Source organism: Lithobates pipiens, unplaced genomic scaffold, assembly GCF_037356315.1.
Source record: "Lithobates pipiens isolate NorthernLeopardFrog02 unplaced genomic scaffold, aLitPip1_a1.2 Scaffold_27, whole genome shotgun sequence".
Lineage (NCBI taxonomy): Eukaryota > Metazoa > Chordata > Amphibia > Anura > Ranidae > Lithobates > Lithobates pipiens.
The window spans coordinates 122,570,571-122,596,847 of NW_027507788.1; the positions used below are offsets into that span (position 1 = coordinate 122,570,571).

Below are 26,277 nucleotides of genomic sequence, written 5' to 3' on the forward strand. Positions count from 1 at the left end.
AATAGCCCTTTGAATGCTTAGGGGGTACCCAATGTTCATAGGACAATTCTGCAGAGGAGGGCATGGAGGGGGCATAGGAGGAGAAGGAAGGGGTTAAGCTCACAGGTCTGGCATCACCTCCAGCTATATGGAGACATGGGGACATAACAAGCTGCAGCACTGAGCCCTGTCCTGCATCATTTCGAGTTGCAAGCAGCACTACCCAGTGTGCTGTGAACAAAATATATCGTACCTGCCCATGCTTGCTGGCCCACGTGTCAGCAGTAAGGTGGATTTTACGGCTGACTTTCTTGCCCAATGATGGCAGAACATTCACTTCCACGTGATGGTAGAGAGATGGAATGGCCTTACATGAAAATTAGTAGTGACTGGGAACCTGTCATTGTGGTACAGCACATTGTGCGAATTCACTGAAGGGGACAGAATCCACCAAGCTGAAAGGCAGAAGTTGGAGAGCCAACAGCTTTGACAAACTTGCATTCAGATGCTGGGCATGTGGGTGGCAGGCACTGTATTTTTTTTTTCCGCTGCAGCAGATGGGGCAGGGATGTGCTGCTAGGACCTGGGACACCCTGTGCTATACCATCATGCTTGTCAGTGGAGGCTGCTGAAAGGTAATGACTGGTTAAGGAGGAGGAGGGACAGATTTGTGCCCTTTTTGTGTGGCTTTTGGGTGCTCTTGCCAACGGGCTGAGTGGTTGGACATTACATGCCATGTTAGACATGTGGTGCCCAAATGGTTGGTGTTGTAAAGGAAATTTGTAAGTTCTGTATATAATTGTATTCTAATTTGTATATGTATTGCACACTGTGCACTAATAATGTTTTCATTACGTTTGCATTCTTTTGAGTCCTGATTAGAATTAGTCTGTGTATGTTATGCCCCTTGTTACCATAAACGTACAATTGTAATATTAATGTGATACCTACGTAATCATGTGTATAAAAACCTTCAAATGTTAATTAAGCAGAACAGTACTTTAGGAATCACGTAGAGTGTGATGAGTGTGATAGCCAAGGTGTTCAGGTGTTATTCCTTTTGTTCTTCTTCTTGTGAAACACTACATGCCAGGTAGGGCTCCGGACAATCGTTAGGAAGAAATTCTGTAATTTCTAAGGCTGGGATGACTCCTTTCGTTTGTGGGATAAGTGGGTGTGAAGAGGGCCAGTCAGGGAAACCCCAGCTTGCTAGGATTCCTAGTGCCGGAGCGGAGCTGTCTTCTCAGACATCCATGCAGTAGTGCGGTAACCACACCCCCTCCCTGAGCTCAGTTTTGAATGTCATGTCAAAGGCTGTGAATTATTTAATTGTATTTATAATAAATTTGCAAAAAATGTCAAACAAACTTCTTTCACATTGTCATTATGGGGTAATGTTTGTAGAATGTTGAGGGAATTAATTAATTTAATCCATTTTGGAATAAAGCTGTAACATACAGTAACAAAATGTGGAAAAAGTGAAGGGCTGTGAATACATTCTGGATGTACTCTAAACGTCTTACACTCTCTCACTGCCATCAATGATCTTTTGTTTCACTGGCCAGTGTTCAGGATACCAACAAGAGAGGTAAGAAGGAATCTCTTGTCATTCTTCAGTTTTTTCGGTGTATATCCTTTCTAATTTTTGCTTGGAAAATCCCATTGGCTCTCCAGAAGATCATAATTGCAGAGCACTAGTGATCTGTGGCATTGGACAGAGCAGTTGATAAAATTCTGCACACCTCTGCATGTTCTCCTTTTGCTGAAAGCTAACGTTGAAGTAAAGGAGATTAAAGTATGTGGTAATTCCGCGGCTGTGGGCACGTAGGACCGCTAATCCACACATGGTGGACATGCCCACGCATTAGGGGCCTTTGGAATAGGGTATTTGCCCTTATTCGTAAACTTGTGCCGGTTCCGGTGCCCCAAAGCCCTGAGGTGGCGCTACTTAACCTCAAAGTGGAAAAAGCTAATAAACCCTCTCAGGTACTCCTGTTTTTTATCCTCCTGGGCACCAAAATCACCATAGCAGCACACTTGAAACAAAATACAGTCCCATTCGCTGCAGTGAAAAGAAAAAATCTCTTGGATTATGACACAAGAGAAGATTGTAAGTCGCATTCAGGATAGGTCCCGTTTCTTTGAGAGATTTGGGAACCTTCGGCCACCTTCCACAAAATTTCCCTTTTCCCGGGCTTATAAACTTGATTATGGTGTCCAGCCCTGGTCGACCCCCCGCCCTCCCCTCTGACTCTTCTCCTTGTCTTCATTCTTTTTCTCTTTCTACCCCCCCCTCTTTCACTCCTCTTTATCTGACCTATCTTCGCGGAGTTTTGAGTTGACTGATCCCATCTCTTCTATGATTCATGCACAGTCTGCAATACTTATTATCCACCTCTCAAACTGTTATGTCTTTCAGGCATCATAGAGCTACTTTAGACCTACTTGGGATTTTGGGAGCTAAAACCCTAGTGGGTCCGGCTCTGCGTTGGAGTACCTGTTTCATTTATGGTATTTGGTTTTCCATACTCTTTGTGTTTAATTAGTTTGGCCTCCTATGGTCCCATATTCGTCCGGACACTGAATGGTTAACTGGGACTGAGGCGGATGGGGGGGTCTCCTGCCACAGCAAGTGCCCTTTTCGGGGTGGTGGGAGACCCTCTGTCATTCCTCCTCTGTCCTCACGCAATAAGGGTGTAGGTGTGAGATACACCCTCAGCAATATATGTGACTTTGGACGGGTTGTTACTTAGGCCATCTCTATTTCGCCAAATTACCTTGATTAAGGGTCTCTACTCCCTGTATTTTGCCTCAATGTTTTGGGGATCTAATTAGATTCCGGCCTCATCTACGAACACAGTCTGATACATTCTTTTTTTTCTGTCTGAACTATTTCATACCATTTGTTACTCACATGCATGTACTATGTTATCCGATCCTATTTGCTGTTTTACCGCATGTTGATGTCGGTTTGATGTACCTTGATTTTCTCTCCTTAAAACTAATAAAAATGTATTGAAAATAAAGTATTTGGTAAGCTCTTAGCCCCTGTACACACGGTCGGAGATTTCGACAACCAAATCCGTCGGATTTTGTCTGTCGGATCTTGTCCGAAACTGTTGCATACACACGGTCAGACTAAGTTGTCGAAAAATCCGATCCTTCAGAACGTGATGACGTAATTTCATTACGATGGGACTACGTTCAGGCTAGTAGCCAATAGCTTTGATGTAGGAATTTGATCTGAGCATGCGTGGCACTTGGTCCGATCAAAATTCTCTACACATGATCGGAGTATGTCCGATCGAACCAGTTGGTTGGGAAATATTTCCAACATGTTCGAAAATTTGGTCCGACGGATATTCCTGACGGAATCAGTCCGATGCATACCACACACAGTCGGATTATCCGACGACGCGGTCCGATAGGACACATTCCGACGGATTCTCCGACCGTGTGTACAAGGGCTTAGAAAATTTGGAAGATTTGCCCACCTTTTGCAAGAAGAGATTGGGGAAGACATTATGTCTCCCTGCCTTAGAGACCATCAAAAAATTACAAAGAGGTATGTATTTCACTATGTAACATTGCAAGGTAATTCCCTGGTTTTCTCCCTCTGGAGACAACTAAGCTGCTAACAAGAAGCTTAGACTGACTTCACATATATGCATATACTCAGCTGGCTTTTTGGTACAATCTATGTGAGTATGTGATACTATTACAGTATGATAGATGTCAGTTAACAAATGCAGAATTCAATAGTGCCAAAATTATATTTTAGAAACATTATATCCACAACACCTTTGAAGAAGGAATTTGGGTTTGTTCTGGTTGGGGGACAGTATAGACAAGCACAGCATAATGGTTATATAACTTCCTGACTATAGGCTGTGGGGTATTCTGTTAAATACATGATGCATCTGTATACGGGCAATGTGCCAGCCAGGGGAGGTTTTTAAAATTACTATTTTATATTTTGTTATGAATAAAGTTGTTGTACAATTTTTATGATATCCTTAGTTAAAAGAGAAGTATGTTTTTTTTTTTGCAGGTTTATACTTACCCAGGTGGATGCAGCATCGGTCCGATGCTGCGTCTGTCCCCCAGCGCCTCTACACTGAGAACCGAGCGATTGAACACCGCCGATGGCTCGGTTCTCACAGCTCCCAAAGCAGAGAGCTGCTGACTGTCACCCAGCAGCTCTACTCTCTGCTTCTCCTTGCTTACTGGAGAGCTGAGCTGTGGAGGGACGGGGAGCAGCCATCTCAGGCTCTCAGTAGCTCGCTGAGAGGGGTATCAGTCCATGATGATGCGGTGCCTGGACTGATTTCTGTGACATGGGCAGAGAGTGGAATTCTAATCAAATATATATATGCTGCGCTAGCAAAAAGTGAGCCTAAATAATAAAATGTATATTAATATGCTATGCCTTAATGACTATTAAGAGTGATAGTGATAATAGTGCAATACATAAAATAATAAATAATAAATAAGTACAATAATGTGAATAAATAAAATAAAGTGACAATGTGCATACACGTGATATATGTCTATATGTTTAAAACACAAAAGTCCATAGAATCATACAAAGCAATTGATCCAAAATACTGAAAGTGCTTCAATGTGCTGTTCAAAAAAATGATGGCAATCAAGTGATCCAAAAAAATCCATGCGATTCAGTAAATGCTGTGAAGGTGATCCAATAAAAAAATGCTGTGTTTTCACTCAGGTGCTCCCCCTAGGTATTGGACGCTCACCTTAGAGCATGTGACCTTGCTGTTAAGCTTGGTCAAAAACACGCATTGGAACCACTTCTGGGTTCAGCAGTATATCCGAATCCTGGACTGGTCCCCACTGGTCCTCAATATGTCAATAGAGAAAGGAGGACTTCATGGTGTAGTATATTAAACAATTTATTAAAACAAAATGAAAGATCCCACACAGGGTACTCGCAGTTAGTGATGGCCGAACGGTTCGCCCGGCGGTCGTTTCGCGGCGAATTTCCGACATTCGCGGTCCGCACGTTCGAACGCCTTTTTCCGTCGTTCGCCGCGGCGGACTTACGTGTTTAATGTATACAAGAACTTTAACCTTTGGTGACACGTTTATCATGTGATACAGGACAGCCAATTGAGACATGACAGCACATGGACACTTGTACATTCCCCCTAACCTATAAATACACCCGATCCGGTGGCCATTTTACATTCTTTCTTCTGTTAAGATAGGGACAGGTTCCTGTGTGGAGTAGGGAGAGATAAACCACTAGCTATTTGGTACACAAAAGTTCTTTTCAGGACTGGTATAGGTGTTAGGTGTTGATAGGTTTGCTGTGCTGCTGATTCTTGCAGCAGCCTGAGTGTCTTTTGTTAGTTTAGAGAAAGGGAAAGGACGGTGTATGCTACAGGGACAGCCAGATTAGTCTTTCATCATCATCATCATCATCATCATCATTAGCTGTTACTATCAAGGTCCACAAAAGAGCTGTTCCAGTAACCACTAATCGTTCTCTTTTTTTGCCAATTTGTATAGGGACAGGAAGGAAGCAGTGTTGTCAGGCAGTGAGGGTAATTTTAAAGACTTGCTGTTATTATTAGTTCCACAAAGGTTCTTTTCAGGACTGGTATCAGTGGTACAGTAATAGGCTTGTACATGTATAATATTCTTTCTTCCAAATATAGAAAGGATATTATACTTGACTGCTGCCCTTCTGCTGCAGTCTGCTAAACATTCACAACTCACTTGTTCCACAAAAGTTCTTATAAGGACTGGTAACTTGGTATAGGGTGCTACGGTACATAGGCTTGAGTGCGGTACAGTCTGCTGTTCTGTAAGGACCGCTATCGGTCCACAATAGATAGGGTTGACGTGCACCACTGCTGACCGCTGCCCTATACTGCAGCAGTCCTTCAGCGGTATAGGGACTGACGTACAGTCTGCTAATCACTAACACACAACCTGCTTGTTCCACAAAAGTTCTTATAAGGACTGGTAACTTGGTATAGGGTGCTACGGTACATAGGCTTGAGTGCGGTACAGTCTGCTGTTCTGTAAGGACCGCTATCGGTCCACAATAGATAGGGTTGACGTGCACCACTGCTGACCGCTGCCCTATACTGCAGCAGTCCTTCAGCGGTATAGGGACTGACGTACAGTCTGCTAAACACTAATACACAACCTGCTTGGTCCACAAAAGTTCTTATAAGGACTGGTAACTTGGTATAGGGTGCTACGGTACATAGGCTTGAGTGCGGTACAGTCTGCTGTTCTGTAAGGACCGCTATCGGTCCACAATAGATAGGGTTGACGTGCACCACTGCTGACCGCTGCCCTATACTGCAGCAGTCCTTCAGCGGTATAGGGACTGACGTACAGTCTGCTAAACACTAATACACAACCTGCTTGGTCCACAAAAGTTCTTATAAGGACTGGTAACTTGGTATAGGGTGCTACGGTACATAGGCTTGAGTGCGGTACAGTCTGCTGTTCTGTAAGGACCGCTATCGGTCCACAATAGATAGGGTTGACGTGCACCACTGCTGACCGCTCACCTATACTGCAGCAGTCCTTCAGCGGTATAGGGACTGACGTACAGTCTGCTAATCACTAACACACAACCTGCTTGTTCCACAAAAGTTCTTATAAGGACTGGTAACTTGGTATAGGGTGCTACGGTACATAGGCTTGAGTGCGGTACAGTCTGCTGTTCTGTAAGGACCGCTATCGGTCCACAATAGATAGGGTTGACGTGCACCACTGCTGACCGCTGCCCTATACTGCAGCAGTCCTTCAGCGGTATAGGGACTGACGTACAGTCTGCTAAACACTAACACACAACCTGCTTGGTCCACAAAAGTTCTTATAAGGACTGGTAACTTGGTATAGGGTGCTACGGTACATAGGCTTGAGTGCGGTACAGTCTGCTGTTCTGTAAGGACCGCTATCGGTCCACAATAGATAGGGTTGACGTGCACCACTGCTGACCGCTGCCCTATACTGCAGCAGTCCTTCAGCGGTATAGGGACTGACGTACAGTCTGCTAAACACTAATACACAACCTGCTTGGTCCACAAAAGTTCTTATAAGGACTGGTAACTTGGTATAGGGTGCTACGGTACATAGGCTTGAGTGCGGTACAGTCTGCTGTTCTGTAAGGACCGCTATCGGTCCACAATAGATAGGGTTGACGTGCACCACTGCTGACCGCTCACCTATACTGCAGCAGTCCTTCAGCGGTATAGGGACTGACGTACAGTCTGCTAATCACTAACACACAACCTGCTTGTTCCACAAAAGTGCTTATAAGGACTGGTAACTTGGTATAGGGTGCTACGGTACATAGGCTTGAGTGCGGTACAGTCTGCTGTTCTGTAAGGACCGCTATCGGTCCACAATAGATAGGGTTGACGTGCACCACTGCTGACCGCTGCCCTATACTGCAGCAGTCCTTCAGCGGTATAGGGACTGACGTACAGTCTGCTAATCACTAACACACAACCTGCTTGTTCCACAAAAGTTCTTATAAGGACTGGTAACTTGGTATAGGGTGCTACGGTACATAGGCTTGAGTGCGGTACAGTCTGCTGTTCTGTAAGGACCGCTATCGGTCCACAATAGATAGGGTTGACGTGCACCACTGCTGACCGCTGCCCTATACTGCAGCAGTCCTTCAGCGGTATAGGGACTGACGTACAGTCTGCTAAACACTAATACACAACCTGCTTGGTCCACAAAAGTTCTTATAAGGACTGGTAACTTGGTATAGGGTGCTACGGTACATAGGCTTGAGTGCGGTACAGTCTGCTGTTCTGTAAGGACCGCTATCGGTCCACAATAGATAGGGTTGACGTGCACCACTGCTGACCGCTCACCTATACTGCAGCAGTCCTTCAGCGGTATAGGGACTGACGTACAGTCTGCTAATCACTAACACACAACCTGCTTGTTCCACAAAAGTTCTTATAAGGACTGGTAACTTGGTATAGGGTGCTACGGTACATAGGCTTGAGTGCGGTACAGTCTGCTGTTCTGTAAGGACCGCTATCGGTCCACAATAGATAGGGTTGACGTGCACCACTGCTGACCGCTGCCCTATACTGCAGCAGTCCTTCAGCGGTATAGGGACTGACGTACAGTCTGCTAAACACTAACACACAACCTGCTTGGTCCACAAAAGTTCTTATAAGGACTGGTAACTTGGTATAGGGTGCTACGGTACATAGGCTTGAGTGCGGTACAGTCTGCTGTTCTGTAAGGACCGCTATCGGTCCACAATAGATAGGGTTGACGTGCACCACTGCTGACCGCTGCCCTATACTGCAGCAGTCCTTCAGCGGTATAGGGACTGACGTACAGTCTGCTAAACACTAACACACAACCTGCTTGTTCCACAAAAGTTCTTATAAGGACTGGTAACTTGGTATAGGGTGCTACGGTACATAGGCTTGAGTGCGGTACAGTCTGCTGTTCTGTAAGGACCGCTATAGGTCCACAATAGATAGGGTTGACGTGCACCACTGCTGACCGCTCACCTATACTGCAGCAGTCCTTCAGCGGTATAGGGACTAAGAGTTTTGTCACAGGGTCATTTAAAAAATGACATGCAGAGGAAGAGGCAGGCCCTTCCGCAGGGGTGGTAGGGGTAGGGCAGGAGCAACAGGCTTGAGCCAAAGTGGGAAGTTGCAGAAGGTGCGTTCAATTACTTTAAAGGATGCACCAGACTTGGTTGAGTGGCTCGCTCAGCCTTACTCTTCTGCACCCTCCTCATCCTCTCGATCTGCACCCTCTTCTTCACTCTCTGCTATGTGCACCCCCAAAGACACTACCACCAACAACACGACCACCACCACCACCACCACATACCTTCCGCTTGAGTCACTGGAATTATTTTCCGATCCATATCAAGAGGACATTTCTGATGCGCAGCCACTCTTGGTATTGGATCAGGAAGAGGAGGTAGCAACAAGCGCTACTCAGCAGTCTGACGCCAGTACCCAGATCAGCCCAAGGAGGAGGTTGGTCCCCGGTGTTGCTGCCTACTCTACTTATAGCGGTGGGGAAGGTGACGTTGATGATGACGTGTCTAGTGATGTCACGTGGGTGCCCACAAGAGAGGAAGAGGAGGGGAGTTCAGAGGGAGATATGGACCAGCAGATAGGGAGGAGAAGCAGCAATGACTTACATTGCACAGCAGGGACAAAGCAGACTGCAAATGTATCAGGAGCGAGTCATCGACCATGTACGGTCACATCTGGCGCTCCCAGGACACCGGCACATGGCTCCGCAGTGTGGGCTTTTTTTAACGTGTCCGCTGCTGACAATAGCGTTGCCATCTGCAATCTTTGCAGTCAACGCGTTAGTCGCGGTAAGCCCAATACTCACCTAGGGACGACCGCCTTAAGAAGGCACATGAGCAGCCATCACCGAGCCCAGTGGGAGCAACGGAACACACAAAGCCACACTGCAGGCTCTCACCGTCCAGCCTCGTCTTCTACTTCTCCTTCTCCTCTCTCCTCACAATTGTCCTCCACTCCACCTTCCATCACGCCAAGCTCACATTTTTCTGCAAAAAGGCAGGCTTCCGTGGGCCTAATGTTTGAGCGTAAAAAAATGATGACGCCGGATAACCCTCTTGCCCAACGGTTGGCGGCTGGCTTGTCAGAACTCATAGCCCGCCAACTACTGCCATATAAACTGGTGGACTCGGAGGCCTTTCGCAAATTTGTGGCCATTGGAACACCACAATGGAAGGTCCCAGGAAGGAAGTATTTCTCAGAGAAGGGCATCCCAGAGCTATATGGCCATGTTCAGCGGCAAGTGAATGTATCTCTGGCACACAGTGTCGGTGCCAAGATACATCTGACCACAGACACGTGGTCTAGCAAACACGGGCAGGGAAGGTATATCAGTTTTACTGCCCACTGGGTGAACCTTCTGACGGCCGTCAAGCATGTAACCCGTGGCACCCGTGTAGATTTGGTTTTACCGCCACGGATTGCATGCAGGCCTGACTCTTCTTCTCCTCCTCCTACTCCATCCTCCTCCCTCTCCTCCTCAGCTGCCTCCTCCTTTTCCGCTGCTAGCGTCTCTTCCACTGCACCGCCCAAGCTCCCCAGAACCTATTCCACATGCCAGGTGAGACGTTGCCATGCCGTGCTGCGTCTGTTGTGCCTGGAAGCAAAGAGCCACACTGGCCCGGCACTCCTTTCAGCTTTGCGTTCACAGGCAGATGAGTGGCTAACACCGCTCAATTTGACAGTTGGTAAAGTGGTGTGTGACAACGGTGCCAATCTGCTTAGCGCATTGAAACAGGGCAAAATCACGCACGTGCCGTGCATGGCACACGTCTTAAACTTGGTCGTGCAGCGATTCCTTGTCAAATACCCTGGGGTCCAGGACATCTTGCGGCAGGCAAGGAAAATTTCGGCCCATTTCAGAAGATCTTACACGGCCATGGCTCGCCTTGCTGACATTCAGCGGCGACACCATCTGCCGGTCAGACGTCTTATTTGCGATTGCCCGACGCGATGGAACTCAACCTTCTATATGCTTGATAGGCTGCTCCAGCAGAAACGTGCAGTTAACGTCTACCTGTATGAACTCTGCGAAAGAAACGGTTCTGGGGAGCTGGGTTTTTTTTCACCGCGCCAGTGGCTGCTCATGCGCGACACATGCAGACTTCTGCGGCCATTTGAGGAGATCACCAAACTGGTCAGTCGCAGCCATGGCGCCATCAGTGACATGGTACCTTATGCCTTCTTTCTGGAGCGTGCATTGCGTCGTGTCATTGATCAGGCTGTGGAGGAGCAGGAGCGGGAAGATGAGGAAGTCGCAATGCTGGATGAATTCCCAGGGGGGGCTACTCTATCTGAGACAAGTCAACAACAGGAGTCTGATGAGGAGTCAGAGGAGGATGGTGCCGGGGCGGATGAGCAGGAGCAAGAAGAGCATGCTTTAAACCTTTCTGGGATCCCTGTTGTGCGAGGATGGGGAGAGGAGAATGAAGAGGACGACATTATCCTGGATGATGAGCAGGAGCCAGGCCACCACACCGCTTCCACTTTAGTGCAAATGGGGGCCTTCATGCTCCAGTGTTTTAATAGGGACCCCCGTATAAAAAGCATGAGGGTCAAGGACCAGTACTGGGTGGCAACGTACTTAGACCCCCGGTACAAACACAAAATGGCGGAAATGTTACCGCCGTCGCAGAGGGCTGTCAGAATGCAGCACTTCCAGGCCTTGCTTCGAGAAATGCTGCATTCTGCTTTTGCGTGCGCTGGCAGAGGAGCAATTCCCACTCCCAGAGAAGGATTTGCGGGTACCAATCCAACAGCGCCTGCAAGAAGAGGCCGGTTTGAAGATGTGTTGGTGACTTCGGATATGAGGTCATTCTTTCAGCCGACCCATCGACAGGTGTCATCCGGATCCAGCATCAGGGAACGCCTAGACCGTCAGGTGTCCGACTACATTGGGTTAACGGCCGATGTGGACGCTCTGAGGAGTGATGAACCCCTAGACTACTGGGTGGGCAGGCTTGACCTCTGGCCAGAGCTTGCCCAATTTGCAATCGAACTGTTGGCTTGCCCCTCATCCAGTGTCCTGTCCGAAAGGACGTTCAGCGCAGCAGGGGGGATTGTGACCGATAAGCGTACTCGCCTAGCTCACCACAGTGTTAACTACCTCACATTTCTAAAAATGAATGAGGCATGGATCTCGGAGGAATTCAACACATGTGATCAGTAGACCATGTATATGTCTATAAACAATTTTTGGAATCAAGCACACAGACCTTCTTAATTCATTTGGCTCACTTCCCTGACCCAAAAAAGCACACCGTACTATATGCCCCTACCCTCCTCTTTGAAGAGGTTGAGCGGTGTCATATTTCTACTGGGGCTGCTTATTATGAGGGGTTCCCACCATCCCTGTGCTGTGCTGACTTCCTCCTGGGTGTTCTTATTATGAGGGGCTCCCACCATCCCTGTGCTGTGCTGACTTCCTCCTGGGGGTTCTTATTATGAGGGGATCACACCATCCCTGTGCTGTGCTGACTTCCTCCTGGGGCTGCTTACGGTGCTGCTGTCAGCGCTGTATGTCACGGAGCTGCTGTCAGCGCTGTATGTCACGGAGCTGCTGTCAGCGCTGTATGTCACGGAGCTGCTGTCAGCGCTGTATGTCACGGAGCTGCTGTCAGCGCTGTATGTCACGGAGCTGCTGTCAGCGCTGTATGTCACGGAGCTGCTGTCAGCGCTGTATGTCACGGAGCTGCTGTCAGCGCTGTATGTCACGGAGCTGCTGTCAGCGCTGTATGTCACGGAGCTGCTGTCAGCGCTGTATGTCACGGAGCTGCTGTCAGCGCTGTATGTCACGGAGCTGCTGTCAGCGCTGTATGTCACGGTGCTGCTGTCAGCGCTGTATGTCACGGAGCTGCTGTCAGCGCTGTATGTCACGGAGCTGCTGTCAGTGCTGTATGTCACGGAGCTGCTGTCAGCGCTGTATGTCACGGAGCTGCTGTCAGCGCTGTATGTCACGGAGCTGCTGTCAGCGCTGTATGTCACGGTGCTGCTGTCAGCGCTGTATGTCACGGAGCTGCTGTCAGCGCTGTATGTCACGGAGCTGCTGTCAGCGCTGTATGTCACGGAGCTGCTGTCAGCGCTGTATGTCACGGAGCTGCTGTCAGCGCTGTATGTCACGGAGCTGCTGTCAGCGCTGTATGTCACGGTGCTGATGTCAGTGCTCTGTATTACGGTGCTGCTGTCAGTGCTCTGTATCTCCTGCACCCTCTTGTTTGCCTACCCTGGTCCCTGACCTTCCCTCTCCTCCATTGCCTTCATTAGCTCCATAGTCCTGAATTGTCAGAACAATTTCCCAAATAAAAAAAAAATGCTTGTAGTTATCGATCCCAAATTCACCTCATACATGTATTATGCTATTGTCCAGGTGGTGGGACTACGTGCTACCCCCTAATAATTACCCCGTGGCCGCAAATTCGACCTAAAGGTTTGCGAAATTCGCCTCCCATTGAAGTCAATGGAGCCCGCGGCGAACGGTCGTTTTCGCGAACGTTTGTGTCCGTTCGCGTTTCGCGTTCGCGAAACGTCCCGTCGGAAGTTCGTCCATCACTACTCGCAGTAGCCAGGCACGTCAATGCGCCACTCTATACAAAGTGTGAGTGAGTGGGAGTAAACGGCCGATAACGGGATGGTGTGCTGATCGTTCCCAGCAGATCACCTGTCAAACGTTCCGTTCTGTCCCCTTCCCCAGTCGATACAAGGGGTTTCCGTATCTTCCTCAGGGGGCAATATGAATTCTGTCCGCACTCTGCTGAAAAAGGGTCACAGGAGTGCAAAACTAATTGCACTCCTGTGATCCATAGGAGAAGCCCAGCCAAACGAGCTTTGGCTGGACTTGTTCTTTAATGATTTATATATTGCCTTCAAAAGCCCATGGGAAATGCATGTTTTGTAGTTTGTCTTTAATTAAAGATACCTGCAATATAGACTGAGCCACTGTCATTTGCTATGTTCACATACAGTGCCTTGAAAAAGTATTCACACCCTTTGACATTTTCCACATTTTGTCATGTTACAACCAAAAACATAAATGTATTTTAGTGGGATTTTATGTGATAGACCAACACAAAGTGGCACATAATTGTGAAGGGAAAGAAAATGATAAATGGTTTTCCAAATTGTTTACAAATAAAATATCTGAAAAGTGTGGCGTTCATTTGTATTCAGCCCTTTTTACTCTGATGTCCGTCACTAAAATTTTACTAAAAGTTACCTAATTAGTGAATAGAGTACGCCTGTGTGTAATTTATTTTCATTATAAATACAGCTGTTCTGTGAAGCCCTCAGAGGTTTGTTAGAGTAGGCCAAGGAACACACCAGATTTGTCAGGGATAAAGTTGTGGAGAAGTTTAAAGCTGGGTTAGGTTATAAAAAAAAATATCCCAAGCTTTGAACATCTCACAGAGCACTGTTCAATCCATCATCCATAAATAGAAAGAGTATGGCACAACTGCAAACTTACCAAGACATGGCCGTCCACCTAAACTGATAGGCCGGGCAAGGAGAGCATTAATCAGAGAAGCAGCCAAGATGCCCATGGTAACCCTGTAGGAGCTGCAGAGATCCACGGCTCAGATGGGAGAATCTGTCTACAGGAAAACTGTTAGTTGTGCACTGCACAGATCTGGCCTTTATGGAAGAGTGGCAAGAAGAAAGCCATAAGAGGTCCCATTTGCAGTTTACAAGAGGTCATGTGAAGGACACAGCAAGCATGTGGAAGAAGGTGCTCTGGTCAGATGAGAAGAAAATTTAACTTTTTGGCCTGAAAGCAAAATGCTTTGTGTGGTGAAAAACTAACTCTGCATATCACCCTGAACAAACCACCCCCACCATGAAACATGGTGGTGGCAGCATCATGTTGTGGGGATACTTTTCTTCAGTAGGGACAGAGAAGATGGTCAGAGTTGATGGGAAAATGGATGGAACCAATTATAGGACAATCTTAGAAGAAAACCTGTTATGCCGCGTACACACGAGCGGACTTTTCAACATCCAAAGTCCGAAGGACTGAGTCCGTCAGACTATCCGATCGTGTGTGGGCTGCAACGGACTTTTGACTCGCCAAAGTCCGAAGGACTTTAGAATATGGAACATGCTTCAAATTTTTCCGAAGGAACTCCGCCGGACCCGGTCCCCTTCGAAAAATCCGCTCGTGTGTATGCTACTCCGATGGACTAAAACCGACGCTAGGGCAGCTATTGGCTACTGGCTATGAACTTCCTTATTCGAGCCGAGTCGTACGTCATCACGTTCGAATCCGTCGGAGTTTAGTGTGATCGTGTGTGGCCAAGTCCCCTCAGCCGAAAAGTCTGTCAGAACTCCGTCGGAATTCCAACAGAACTCCGACGGAACTCCTTCGGAAGTCTGTCGGACATAAGTCCTCTCGTGTGTACGGGGCTTAAGAGTCTGCAAAAGGCTTGAGACTGGGGGTGGAGGTTCACCTTCCAGCAGGACAAAGACCCTAAACATACAGCCAGAGCTACAATGGAATGGTTTGGATCAAAGCATATTCATGTGTTAGAATGGCCCAGTCAAAGTTCAGAACTAAATCAAATTAAGAATCTGTGGCAAGACTTGAAAATTGCAAAGAAGAATGGGCAAAAAAGTAATTCTCTAGATGTGCAAAGCTGCTAGAGACATCCCCAAAAAGACTTGCAGCTGTAATTGCAGTGAAAGGTGGTTCTACAAATTATTGACTCATAGGGGCTAAATACAAATGCATGCCACACTAAAAAAATTTGAAAACCATTTATCATTTTCCTTCCACTTCAGAATTATGTGGCACTTTATGTTGGTCTATCACATAGAATCCCCAAAAAATAAAATTACGGTTTTGGTTGTAACATGACACAATGTGGAAAATGTCAAGGGGTATGAATACTTTTCCAAGGCACTGTATATGCACACGCATTGCAATACATGTTGCTGGGCATTGGACAAAGTATTCATGTATTTTGAAAGTGCCTCTATTTAAATATAATAAGCAGTCCCATCCGTATGGGCATCTATGCAGTAAGTAATCCACCCAAATCTTTAAATAACCACAATGTGAAAACACATTTATTGTGCTGCAATATGTTGGCAAAGAAGGGGTCAGATGTGTTCTCATTGCAGACATTAGGTTTAGTCCAAAAGCTTGCAGAGGCCAGTACAGGCTTAATTCTTGCAATGTCATATCACAGGCAAAGAACGAGCCAAAATGTGACAGGGCCCTAGTATAAGCAGCATCCATTATATTTAGGACAAGAACCAAACAAGGAAACATAATCCTTCTGCTTAGGCCCTTGTGTGATCTGGTGAGCTGATTTTTTCCTTATTACATAGTGATGACACAGTAATGCTGGAATAGGCTTCCCAGCAATTACATATTTTGTCCAGCCCAGAAAGAAGGATGCTGCCAATGACCATTCACCTGCTACTGTCATAATAAGTGACATCTTACAATGTATTTGGATTTTTTTTAGCCATGTAAGAAGCCTGCATGGTATTCAATCCATCAGCAACCACTTACCACTTAAATATTGTTTTGTGTGGGTTGTTCTTGGTGTTCTTGTAGAGTCATTTCACAAGTATAGTCTAAATCAAGCAAAAACATTTCTTGAGGTTTTTGAGCCCTGTTATGCTTTTATTTTGATCGGCAAACCCATTGGAAAACATTTACATTGCATCCTGTCCCTGTGACAGATGTATAAAGAACGCAAGACAGCAAGAAAAACATTATCAAAATTTATAACCCTTCCCCTCTCCACTAAAAACATGTTTTCTTTTGTGACCCCATTGGAGAGATGGGAAAATCTTCAAAATAGGTAAACAGATGGCATTAATGACATGTCAGAGGCTCTAACCCTTCCCTACTGCATCCAAAAAAAAGGCCTTCATTTGAGTTTGGCTTTAATAAAACACACACACACACCAACTCTAAATAGGTTATTCATAGATAAAAATACAAACTTTTACTGGGAACGTTGCAGAATCAAATTATTTATGCATGTGTTCTGTTTGAGCTGTCCCATATTTGTTGTTAGTAATTTGTGTTTCAGAGTATATTGAAATTACATATTTATAAGAAGTAAACACTGAAGAGCAGAATCCTCATCCTGGAGACATCAGAACTTTACTGAATTACATTACACATTACACTGGAGATTTTCTGCTTTTCTGTGGGCAAACAAACTAACAGGGTTAACAGCTTAGATTAGCTGTCTTCAAATGTTTGATACAAACAGAAGTGGTATGCAATAAGGACTGAAACTAGTCATTTAAGCATTTAATACATTATACCAATATAGGGTTTTCCGCCTTAAAAGGCAATGTGCAATTCTGATGTTGGCACACCTTGCCGCTGTAGCAGAGACAACTAAGTGGTAAACCCACAAGCAAGAGACCATTGGGTGGCACATTAGACACCCCTAAACTCAAAAATAACTACAATGCCATGTCCCAAAAGATTCTATAAGTAAAGCAAAATAAATTTGTGTTCACTTCATGGACTTTATAGGCACAACTTCTACCAAATTCAATAAAAATACCAAACTTTATTGATGCACAATATAAAAAAATAAACCCATATAAGTTAAAAACAAAGTAGCATTCTGCACTAAGTGTTGCTGAGGGTGGTAAACAAGGTGTAGTAATAGTGTATAATTTACTATAAGACTGAAAGTCCAAGCTGATAGAGAGCTTCACCACCCCTTCACAATCGGCTCAACATGTTTTGCGTATTTAGCTTCTTCAGGAGCAAGGGATGCTAGTAAAGAATTGCTACATTCACAGCGATTGGAGACATCCCAAGGGTAGCATGCCATTCAAATGAAATAAACCAAAACAAAGAAGGTTGTCTCCATAAGATGTCAATTGTCACATGAGCATGGTATTGGTCTAGGCATGCATAAGGCATAGCCCATATAGTCAGGCATTTGGTTCCAATTACTCCAAAACAATAGACAGCCAAATATATGCAAAACATCCATCCAGACAAATCATCATGTCCCACAGCGTGACTAAGTAATCATCAAATAATCTACCAACCACTTATGCCAACCACAGGGATCTCCAAGGGTATGGTAATGGACAGATCAAGGATTTTTCATTAAAGACACATCCTTTCTGTAAGGGGTACCCCACCAAGTCATTCAAGTGAGAGACGCAGTCACATGTATGGAGTCTCCCCCTTGCTGGCTTAGGGACACACACCAAAAAACAGGAGATGCCAAAACTAACAGGTGGATTATTAAGTACTTGCAAATTAAGTCCAGCCTGTTGGGAGCCTGACACCTTAAGTGGCTCTGCAGATTCAGCACATTGAAGATATTTTGATCTATATACTGGTCCTATTGAATTAAGTTGTGTGGAGGTGGATCTGGATTGGACTGATCTTCAAAGCACATCCGACAAGTTCCACACCCACCCACCCACCCACCCACTTTGATTTATGCTTGATTGTCACATATTTATTGACGGTTGGTACCTTGCCAGTAGGGATGAACCGAACACCCCCCAGTTCGGTTCGCAGCAGAACATACAAACAGGCAAAAAGAGTTCGAACACGCGAACACCGTCTATGGGACATGAATATGAAAAATCAAATGTGCTCATTTTAAAGGCTTATATGCAAGTTATTGTCATAAAAAGTTTTTGGGGACCTGGGTCCTGCCCCAGGGGACATGTATCAATGCAAAAAAAAGTTTTAAAAACAGACGTTTTTTCAGGAGCAGTGATTTTAATAATGCTTAAAGTGAAACAATAAAAGTGAAATATTCCTTTAAATTTCGTACCTGGGGGGTGTCTATAGTATGCCTGTAAAGTGGCACATGTTTCTCGTGTCCAAGAGCAAAATGACATTGCTAAAGGAAAAAAAGTCATTTAAAACTACTCGTGGCTATAATAAAAGTCATTGAAAAAAATGGCATGGGATTCAACCACAGGGGAACCCCGAACCAAAAGTAAAAATAAAATGCGTGGGGGTCCCCCCAAATTCCATACCAGGCTCTTCAGGTCCGGTATGGGTTTTAAGGGGAACCCCGTTGCAAAAAATCCTCACCAGACCCTTATCTGAGCACGCAACCTGGCAGGCTGCAGGGAAAGAGGAGGGACTTTGTTGTGTAACCGAGTGATCCCACCCCCTCTGACGCTACGGGAAAGAGGGGGCGGGTCACCTGGCCCCATTATTGTGTGGCCCCGCCCTCAGTTATAAAAGAGCTGTCATCTGAGAGGCAGTCATTACGGGGTAGATCGGTGGTGGCGTGCAGGTTTTTTTTTGGTCCGTCGGAGCGAGAGAAGAAGAAGATGAATGGACTTCGTGGGACACTTTTTTTTTTTTAATAAAGAAATTGTCCCAAGCCGTGTCTTTTTTGGTGTTTTTTTTTTTTTTACCATTTTCACACTTTATTTGTGAAATGTTCTAAACACAGGAAAAATGTGCTACTTTACAGATACATGTCCCCTGGGGCAGGACCCAGTTCCCCAAACACTTTTTATGACAATACCATGCATATAAGGCTTTAAAATTAGCACATAGACCTTTAAAGGGTGTTCCACGGCTTTCCAATTTGCTGCGAACACCCCAAATTGGTCGCTCGAACATCGGGCTCATCCCTACTTGCCAGTGATCAGATGGTTGTTCGTGGTTTATCCTCTTAAGTAGTTGTTGGGTTTGTTAAATACAAGTCAGTTCAGCATTCACAGGGAGGACAGGCATTCAAGTTTTGATGAATTGTGTTGCTGACTGTATACTTGTGAATGGGACAGAAAATGTATATTGGCTGTTTCTGCTGTGGCCTTGCCCTTCTCCAATTCAAAATTAACACTTGTGAAAGGCGACTGTTTAAGGGGCATTTTACATATATGTAATTGAGACAGAAATGATGGGTAAAAGTTAAAAACAAAAACAGCAAGAAAGTATGTGTAGCTTTACCCCTAAAGGAGCTGCTGGATTTTGGGTCTAATTACCCCTCACAGTATCCACAACCAGGCAAACAAAATTTTCACATGCTTCCAGATGACTCAATAAACAGTCTAGTGGTTGTGGTTCTTGGTGTTTTATTGAGAACAGTTAAAGTGGTTCTAAAGGTAGAATTTTTTTTAGTGTAATGCATTCGTATGCATTAAGATAAAAAACCTTCTGTGTGCCACAGCCCCCCTTAGCCCCCCTAATACTTACCTGAGCCCATCTTGATCCAGCGATGTTGCATGAGATCCTGGGTTGTCTCACTCCTTTTTGGCTAAGACACAGCAGTGGGCGTCATTGGCTCCCGCTGCTGTCATACAAGTCAGTGAGCCAATAAGGTGAGAGAGGAGGTGGGAGGGGGCGGGGCTGAGTCCCAACTCCATGTCCAAATGGACACATAGAGCAGCAGCTCTGCTGGAGTGCTTCCATAGCAAGCTGCTTGCTTTGGGGGCAGGAGGGAGGGGTCAGGAGCGCCAGCGAGGGACCCAAGGAGAGTAGGATTGTAGGATTGGTAAGTATAACATGTTTGTTTTTTTAAGCAAAAAACAAGACCTTAATATCACTTTAACTTGATGGATAGGAGCATGGGGTACCCAGAACTGAAGAAACACTGTAGAACTATGTACACAAAATCTAAGGTATTGCACTCCGCAGTCATCTCTCTTGAAAGTTTGGCTGGATTGAGTACTCACTCAGTACCATATGAGAAGCTTCCTGGTTCCAGATATCTTGCCTCCACTCAGACTCTGACTCAGGCTTCCTCTCTTTAGTAGCTCTGGTTTGAGCCCACCTGGGACTCTGATATCTCCAAAAACACTCCCCTGACTTCTCCTCTGTCTCTCTCTCTCTCTGCCCCAGGGGCAGAGCCCGCAGTACAGGGTTCACCTCCTGATAGCTGGATCCTGGTCCTTAACTACCAGGTTTATAATATTTATGGAATGCTTCCCCACCTTCTGGGCCCACCTCCTCAGCAACTGGTGGAAGTCCCCTGAATATTCAGGCTGTGGCCCATGTCTCCCCCATCAACTATGTTCTGGAAACCTCCAATGAGTTCCAAAATGCAGGGGAAGGTAACCAAGCAACATCCTGTGCCGCACTGCACAGTTTCCTAACCAATTAACCCCTGCTTCTCTGCCTGCAAAGGAGCTTAGTAAATTTACCCAACAACTAGCAAAATAGGAGGGTGCTACATATGCAAAAACCCATAATTGTGTAGGCAGATTCTTACAAATGTTTGTATAATAGGACACCTTAGGTTTTGGGGCTACCAGATGGCTCTAGAAGATAAAGGAGAATATGTTCAGGCACCTGAACATCAGAATGAAGAAAATGACATGCATAGCTAATGCATAAAAGTTTCATCAACTAAAAGATATTTTATATAACATTGCTTTTAAATAATGTAGCTTACACTTACTGATTATCCTCAATAAAACCTTATCACTAAGACTAATATTTATAACTACAGTGTATAAATCCAAGATGATTACCGAGATTTGCTTATACAAAAAGAAAAGTAATGTATAATTGAGCAGCAAGCTTCAAAGAATCAAGCCTTCAAAAGACAGGATACAAAGCTAACTGCAATAAAACGGATGTGTAACAATTAGAGCATGGCCAATTAGCGCAAAGCCAAAAGTTAAGCCTTTCGTCTTTGACATGCTAGTGAGCAAATTGGGTGTTGCACACAGTTTTTCCACAAAATAAGTAAATTCATGCAAATCATGTATTATTCAGATTCATGTCAGAGACATCATTATGGGAATATGAGAGCAGTAACTTTTCATACTTATCACTTGCAAATATGGAATGCATTCTTTATCTATCTTCTAATACCTTAGAGGGAAATCTATTATACTTTCATGTAAGCGCAGCTAGGGCTGCCCAGTAAAGAAAGGTGCTTGAAGCTATTGCTACAGTTATAAATCATTCTAACCAAGTACTGCATGGTGCTGTAAAGAAAAGTTATAAAGGGTCCATGTCAGATTTTGCCATTGTCGGTACTGCTTCAACAATTGTATTTGACTGCAGTGAAATTGAATGAAGGAAAGGATTGTGTGGCCAATGCCATTGACTCTTCTGCCCATCTTGGCTCAGGCCTAGGCAGTACTAAGGTCTGCTCCTGTGGTCTTGGCCTGCAGCCATTGCCAGCTTTGCCAAAGTTAGAGTTACATAGTTACATATACCTGTAGTTACATAATTAATCTGGTTGAAAAAAGACACATCCATCCAGTTCAACCAATAAAAAGGTGAAAAAAAAAAATATATATATATACATATTTATACAATCCTATACCCATAGTTGATCCAGAGAAAGGCAAAAAAACAAAACAATAAAGCATGATCCATTTTGCCCCAGCAGTAGAAAAAAAATCCTTCCTGATCCCTCAAGAGGTAATTAGATGTTTCCTGAATCAACTTTACCTAGAAATATTAGTATCCAGTTATATTATGTGTATCTAGGAAAGAATACAGGTCTTTCTTAAAGCTGAGTTCCACCCACTTTTCTATCTCCCCACTTTTCTAGCTCAGACCAGACCATACTAACTGCAATGGACGATTTATTTCTTTTTTTTTTTCCCCAATGCTTATCTTGTTATAAGGCAGTCTTTAGCACTTCCTGTCTCTCCCATGTGTGTCATAATTCCCAGGAGTCAGTGGGTATCGCCGCCCCTCATCATCGTGGGGTCCCCAAACATACTGCTTATGTTGGTTGCCATTACAACGGGGGGCACTTCTTACGATGGCACCCGTTGTGATGGCAACCAGAGCAGTTTCCTGGGCTGAGATGTGTGCATTATGCGCATGCACCACCTCTTGATGGAGTCTATTCCACATTTTCACAGCTCTTACTGTAAAGAAGCCCTTCCATATTTGGAGATGAAGTTTAATGAGTGGGTGGCACAAAGCCTTCTGCCTTGCAAAAGACTGCCTACCCCTGAATTATTGTGTATTCTCCTCCCCAACACTGTCATTGTTTAGTTCAAAAGTGCTAACTGCAGTGTTTGTTGTTTGTGCGATGGTTGCTGCCTCACATTCTGCCGATTTGTATCACAATTTACAAACAAGTGCACACTTCATAAGTCACAATATGTGGCTCTGATAACAGCTGTGAGTTATTGCACTACAGTTAGCCTGCACAACACCGTATGAGGCATGCACTAAACCTAGGCTCCTTAAAGCACATCTAAACACAAAAACAGCAATTTAACATACCGGTACTTCGGCTTACTAATCTTTAAAGTGGTTGTATACCTAAAACATGAAATATGAACAAAGCACATCATTCTATACCTGTGATTGACAGTCACGGCTGTGCATGTTCCCATGCATTGTAAGGAGAGGTGTATGTCCCTTCCCTCCAATCAGGGTTCAGAGGTTTCCTAACTGAGCTCTGCACTGTAAGATTTCAGATTCTCACCTCCTGCTTTTTAGAGATGAGAGATGCCGTGTAAAATGTGTGTTTTGGAAAGCTATAGAGAAGGGAGTGTTACTAATAAACAGGTACAACTTATGTGGTAATATTTGTTTAATCTCTGTGTATCACCTGATGGCAGTTGCTTCACTGAGTATATGTAAGAGTTTTCAACCACTTTAAATTTGGTGACTGCATAAGTTTGGCTTATTTAGGCTTTTTTTTCCTTTATTTTTACCCGATGATCTGGCCAGTAACACATTTACTGTCTTAGGGTGGCTCCACTTGGAGGAGCAATAGTACCACCCTTGGACAACAGCATTGTCAACCTGCGGGGAAGGTAGTGTAATGCCGCGTACATATGATCGGACTATCCGGTGGACTTGGTCTGGCGCACAATCTGCCCATGTGTGGGCTCCGGCGAACTTTTTTCTTCCCAAAAGTCCGGCGGACTTAGAAAGAAGCTTTGACTCAAAATTCATTCAGTGCAACATACCCCCACTGCATGGGTGGGTGGGATCCTCAAATTTTTCTTTAAGTGAATGCATGCTAAGCAATGTTTAAGTGTAATGCCACGTACACACGATCGTACATTCTGACAACAAAATCAATGGGATTTTTTCTGATGGATGTTGGCTCAAACTTGTCTTGCATACACATGGTCACACAATGTTGTCAGAAATTCCGAAGATCAAGAACGTGGTTACGTACGACAAGCCGAGAAAATTGAAGTTCAATAGCCAGTGCGGCTCTTCTGCTTGATTCCGAGCATGTGTGGAACTTTGTGCATCGGAATTGTGTACACGCGATCAGAATTTCCGACAATGGATTTTGTTGCTGGAAAATTATCCAGATTTCAAATTTTGGGTGTCGGAAATTCCAATGGAAATTGCCCGATGGAGCCTTCACACAGTCAGAATTTCCAACAAAAAGCTCCCATCGAACATTTTCCATCGGAAAATCCGACCGTGTGTACATGGCATTAGACCTACAGATATGTATTTTCTCTCATAGAGATCACTGTATTCCTTTTGACAATGTCTTCATCTGTCCTTGCTCTATAGAAGGACAAAGCCATCTTTGTTTAGACATAATTTAGGTCAACATCTAATTCCTTGATTGAGCTGTTAGCGAGGAGATGACACAAACATAGATATCCTGGTTCCTGAGCTGCATTTTGATCACTGGGGATAGGAGGCTGAAGAAATGCTTCCTCTTGCCCACAGCAAAGTCACTTGCCTGGTGATCAAGTATTGCTTTTTATTAAAGGCTGCAGCAATTTTTTTAATATATTGTTGCTGTGTATTGTGCAATGTCAGAAATGTGTGCAGACTTGTAAAGTGAACAAGAGGTCCACTTTACCTGTAGAAAGAATAACTGAGCACAAATGGGTGGAAAACAAAACAAGACCACCAACACCCAGCCCTGTAGCCTATGTTCCCAACCACAGCTCCCCCCAGGAGGATCCCTAGCATTGAAGAAGGACATTTTAGAAGAGTTTGCATGATATTAATTGCTGCTCATCTCCACATAGATTCATACCTGCACAATCACTACAACAAAACAAAAACTTTCAAAAATACAGACGTATGCAGCATTTTATTGTGGATCCCTATAATATTGATGGACTTACCAGCTACAAAGCACACCCTCCAGAGGCCTGCATGTAATGCCATCTTGACTTCAGTAGTTTGATTCTGAGGTAGTACGATTCCTTCTTCCACGTACAGCCAATAATCAGTGCTAACGGCTATGCCGACGAGAAGGAGACCACACGCTCCAAAGACGCTACTGAGTAGGGTCAGTGCACGACTGCTGCAATTACTCATTCTAGGAGGCAGGGAGAAGACAGTCAATGGTGCTGCGCTGTACCTGCAGAGTAATAAAGATCAGAATAGTGAAAGATGTACATAGGGCATTAGGGTGTAAATACTTATCTATTAATTGCAACATATTCAAACAAAGGAAACTCCACCAAAACGTAGAATACATGTGATCAGCTATAACACCACACCAACCGAAAAGGCTTGAAAGTTTGGTAAGCGTGGTTCACACCATACTGCATGGTAACACTAGACAGTAGCTGTTTTTACATGTGAAAATGTTATAAAAAAAGCCATTATAGTGCATACGTAATTTTTTCTACCTGTATGTTACCTTAGATTGTAAGTGTACAATATTTATGTAAAGAGCTGCATAAATTGACGGTTCTATATACAGTGGGTATAGAAAAGAACCACCCCCTTTAAAATAATCACATTTTGTTGCTTTGCAGCCTGAAATTAACCACTTCAACCCCGGAAGGATTTACCACCTTCCTGACCAGAGCACTTTTTTGCGACACAGCACAGCGTCGCTTTAACTGACAATTGCGTGGTCGTGCGATGTTGCACTCAAACAAAATCGACGTCCTTTTTTTCCTACAAATAGAACTTTCTTTGGGTTGTGTTTTATCACCTCTGCAGTTTATATTTTTTGCGCTATAAACAAAAAAAGAGCGACAATTTTGAAAAAAAGCTAATTTTTTTACTTTTTGCTATAATAAATATCCCCCAAAAATTTATAAAAAAAACATTTTTTTTCTCATTTTAGGCCGATATGTATTCTTCTACATATTTTTGGTAAAAAAAAATGCAATAAGCATATATTGATTGGTTTTCACAAAAGTTATAGCGTCTACAAAATAGGGGATAGTTTTATAGCATTTTTATTATTATTATTTTTTTATTAGTAATGGCAGCGATCTGTGGTTTTTATCGTGACTGTGACATTATGGCGGACACATTGAACACTTTTGACACCATTTTGGGACCATTGTTATTTATACAGCGATCAGTGCTATAAAAAGGCACTGATTACTGTGTAAATGACAATGGCAGGGAAGGGGTTAAACACTAGTGGTCAATTAAGGGGTTAAGTGTGTCCTAGGGAAGTGTTCTAACTGTGGGGGGGGGGGGGTGGACTTCCACTGACATGACAGCGATCACTGATCTGATGACAGGGAGCAAACAGGAACACACTCTAAAGGATGGCTGCTTTCCTTTTTAACCCTTACTACCCCTTTCTATGGATACATCACCATCCAGCTATTATAGCCACAGACTATACCCCTAAGGATTATTCCATCTGGAGCGTCAGGTAAACACTGACTATACTGACGATGACAGGGAGCAGTAGATCCCTGTCATGTCACTAGGCAGAACGGGGAAATGCCATGTTTACATGGGCACCTCCCTGTTCTACCTCTCCACACCGCAATCGGGCGCCTGCCACCATTGAGTTTCCAGGATCCGTGGACATGCTCCCGTGGCGGGCACATGCCCGATAGGCGGAAAATTTAAAGGGACGTACAGGAGCGTCCATTT

General features: G+C 44.7%; 1 protein-coding gene across 1 annotated transcript in view; it reads right to left on the reverse strand.

Moving 5' to 3' along the window:
* The window catches only part of CACNG7 (calcium voltage-gated channel auxiliary subunit gamma 7), a 234,753-nt gene that overhangs the window by 73,322 nt on the left and 135,154 nt on the right, over nucleotides 1-26,277 (reverse strand). The window contains exon 2 of the mRNA XM_077457419.1: nucleotides 24,546-24,784. Within this exon, the coding sequence (XP_077313545.1) occupies nucleotides 24,546-24,741 (196 nt within the window). The 5' untranslated portion in view covers nucleotides 24,742-24,784. The remainder of the gene's footprint in view (nucleotides 1-24,545; nucleotides 24,785-26,277) is intronic.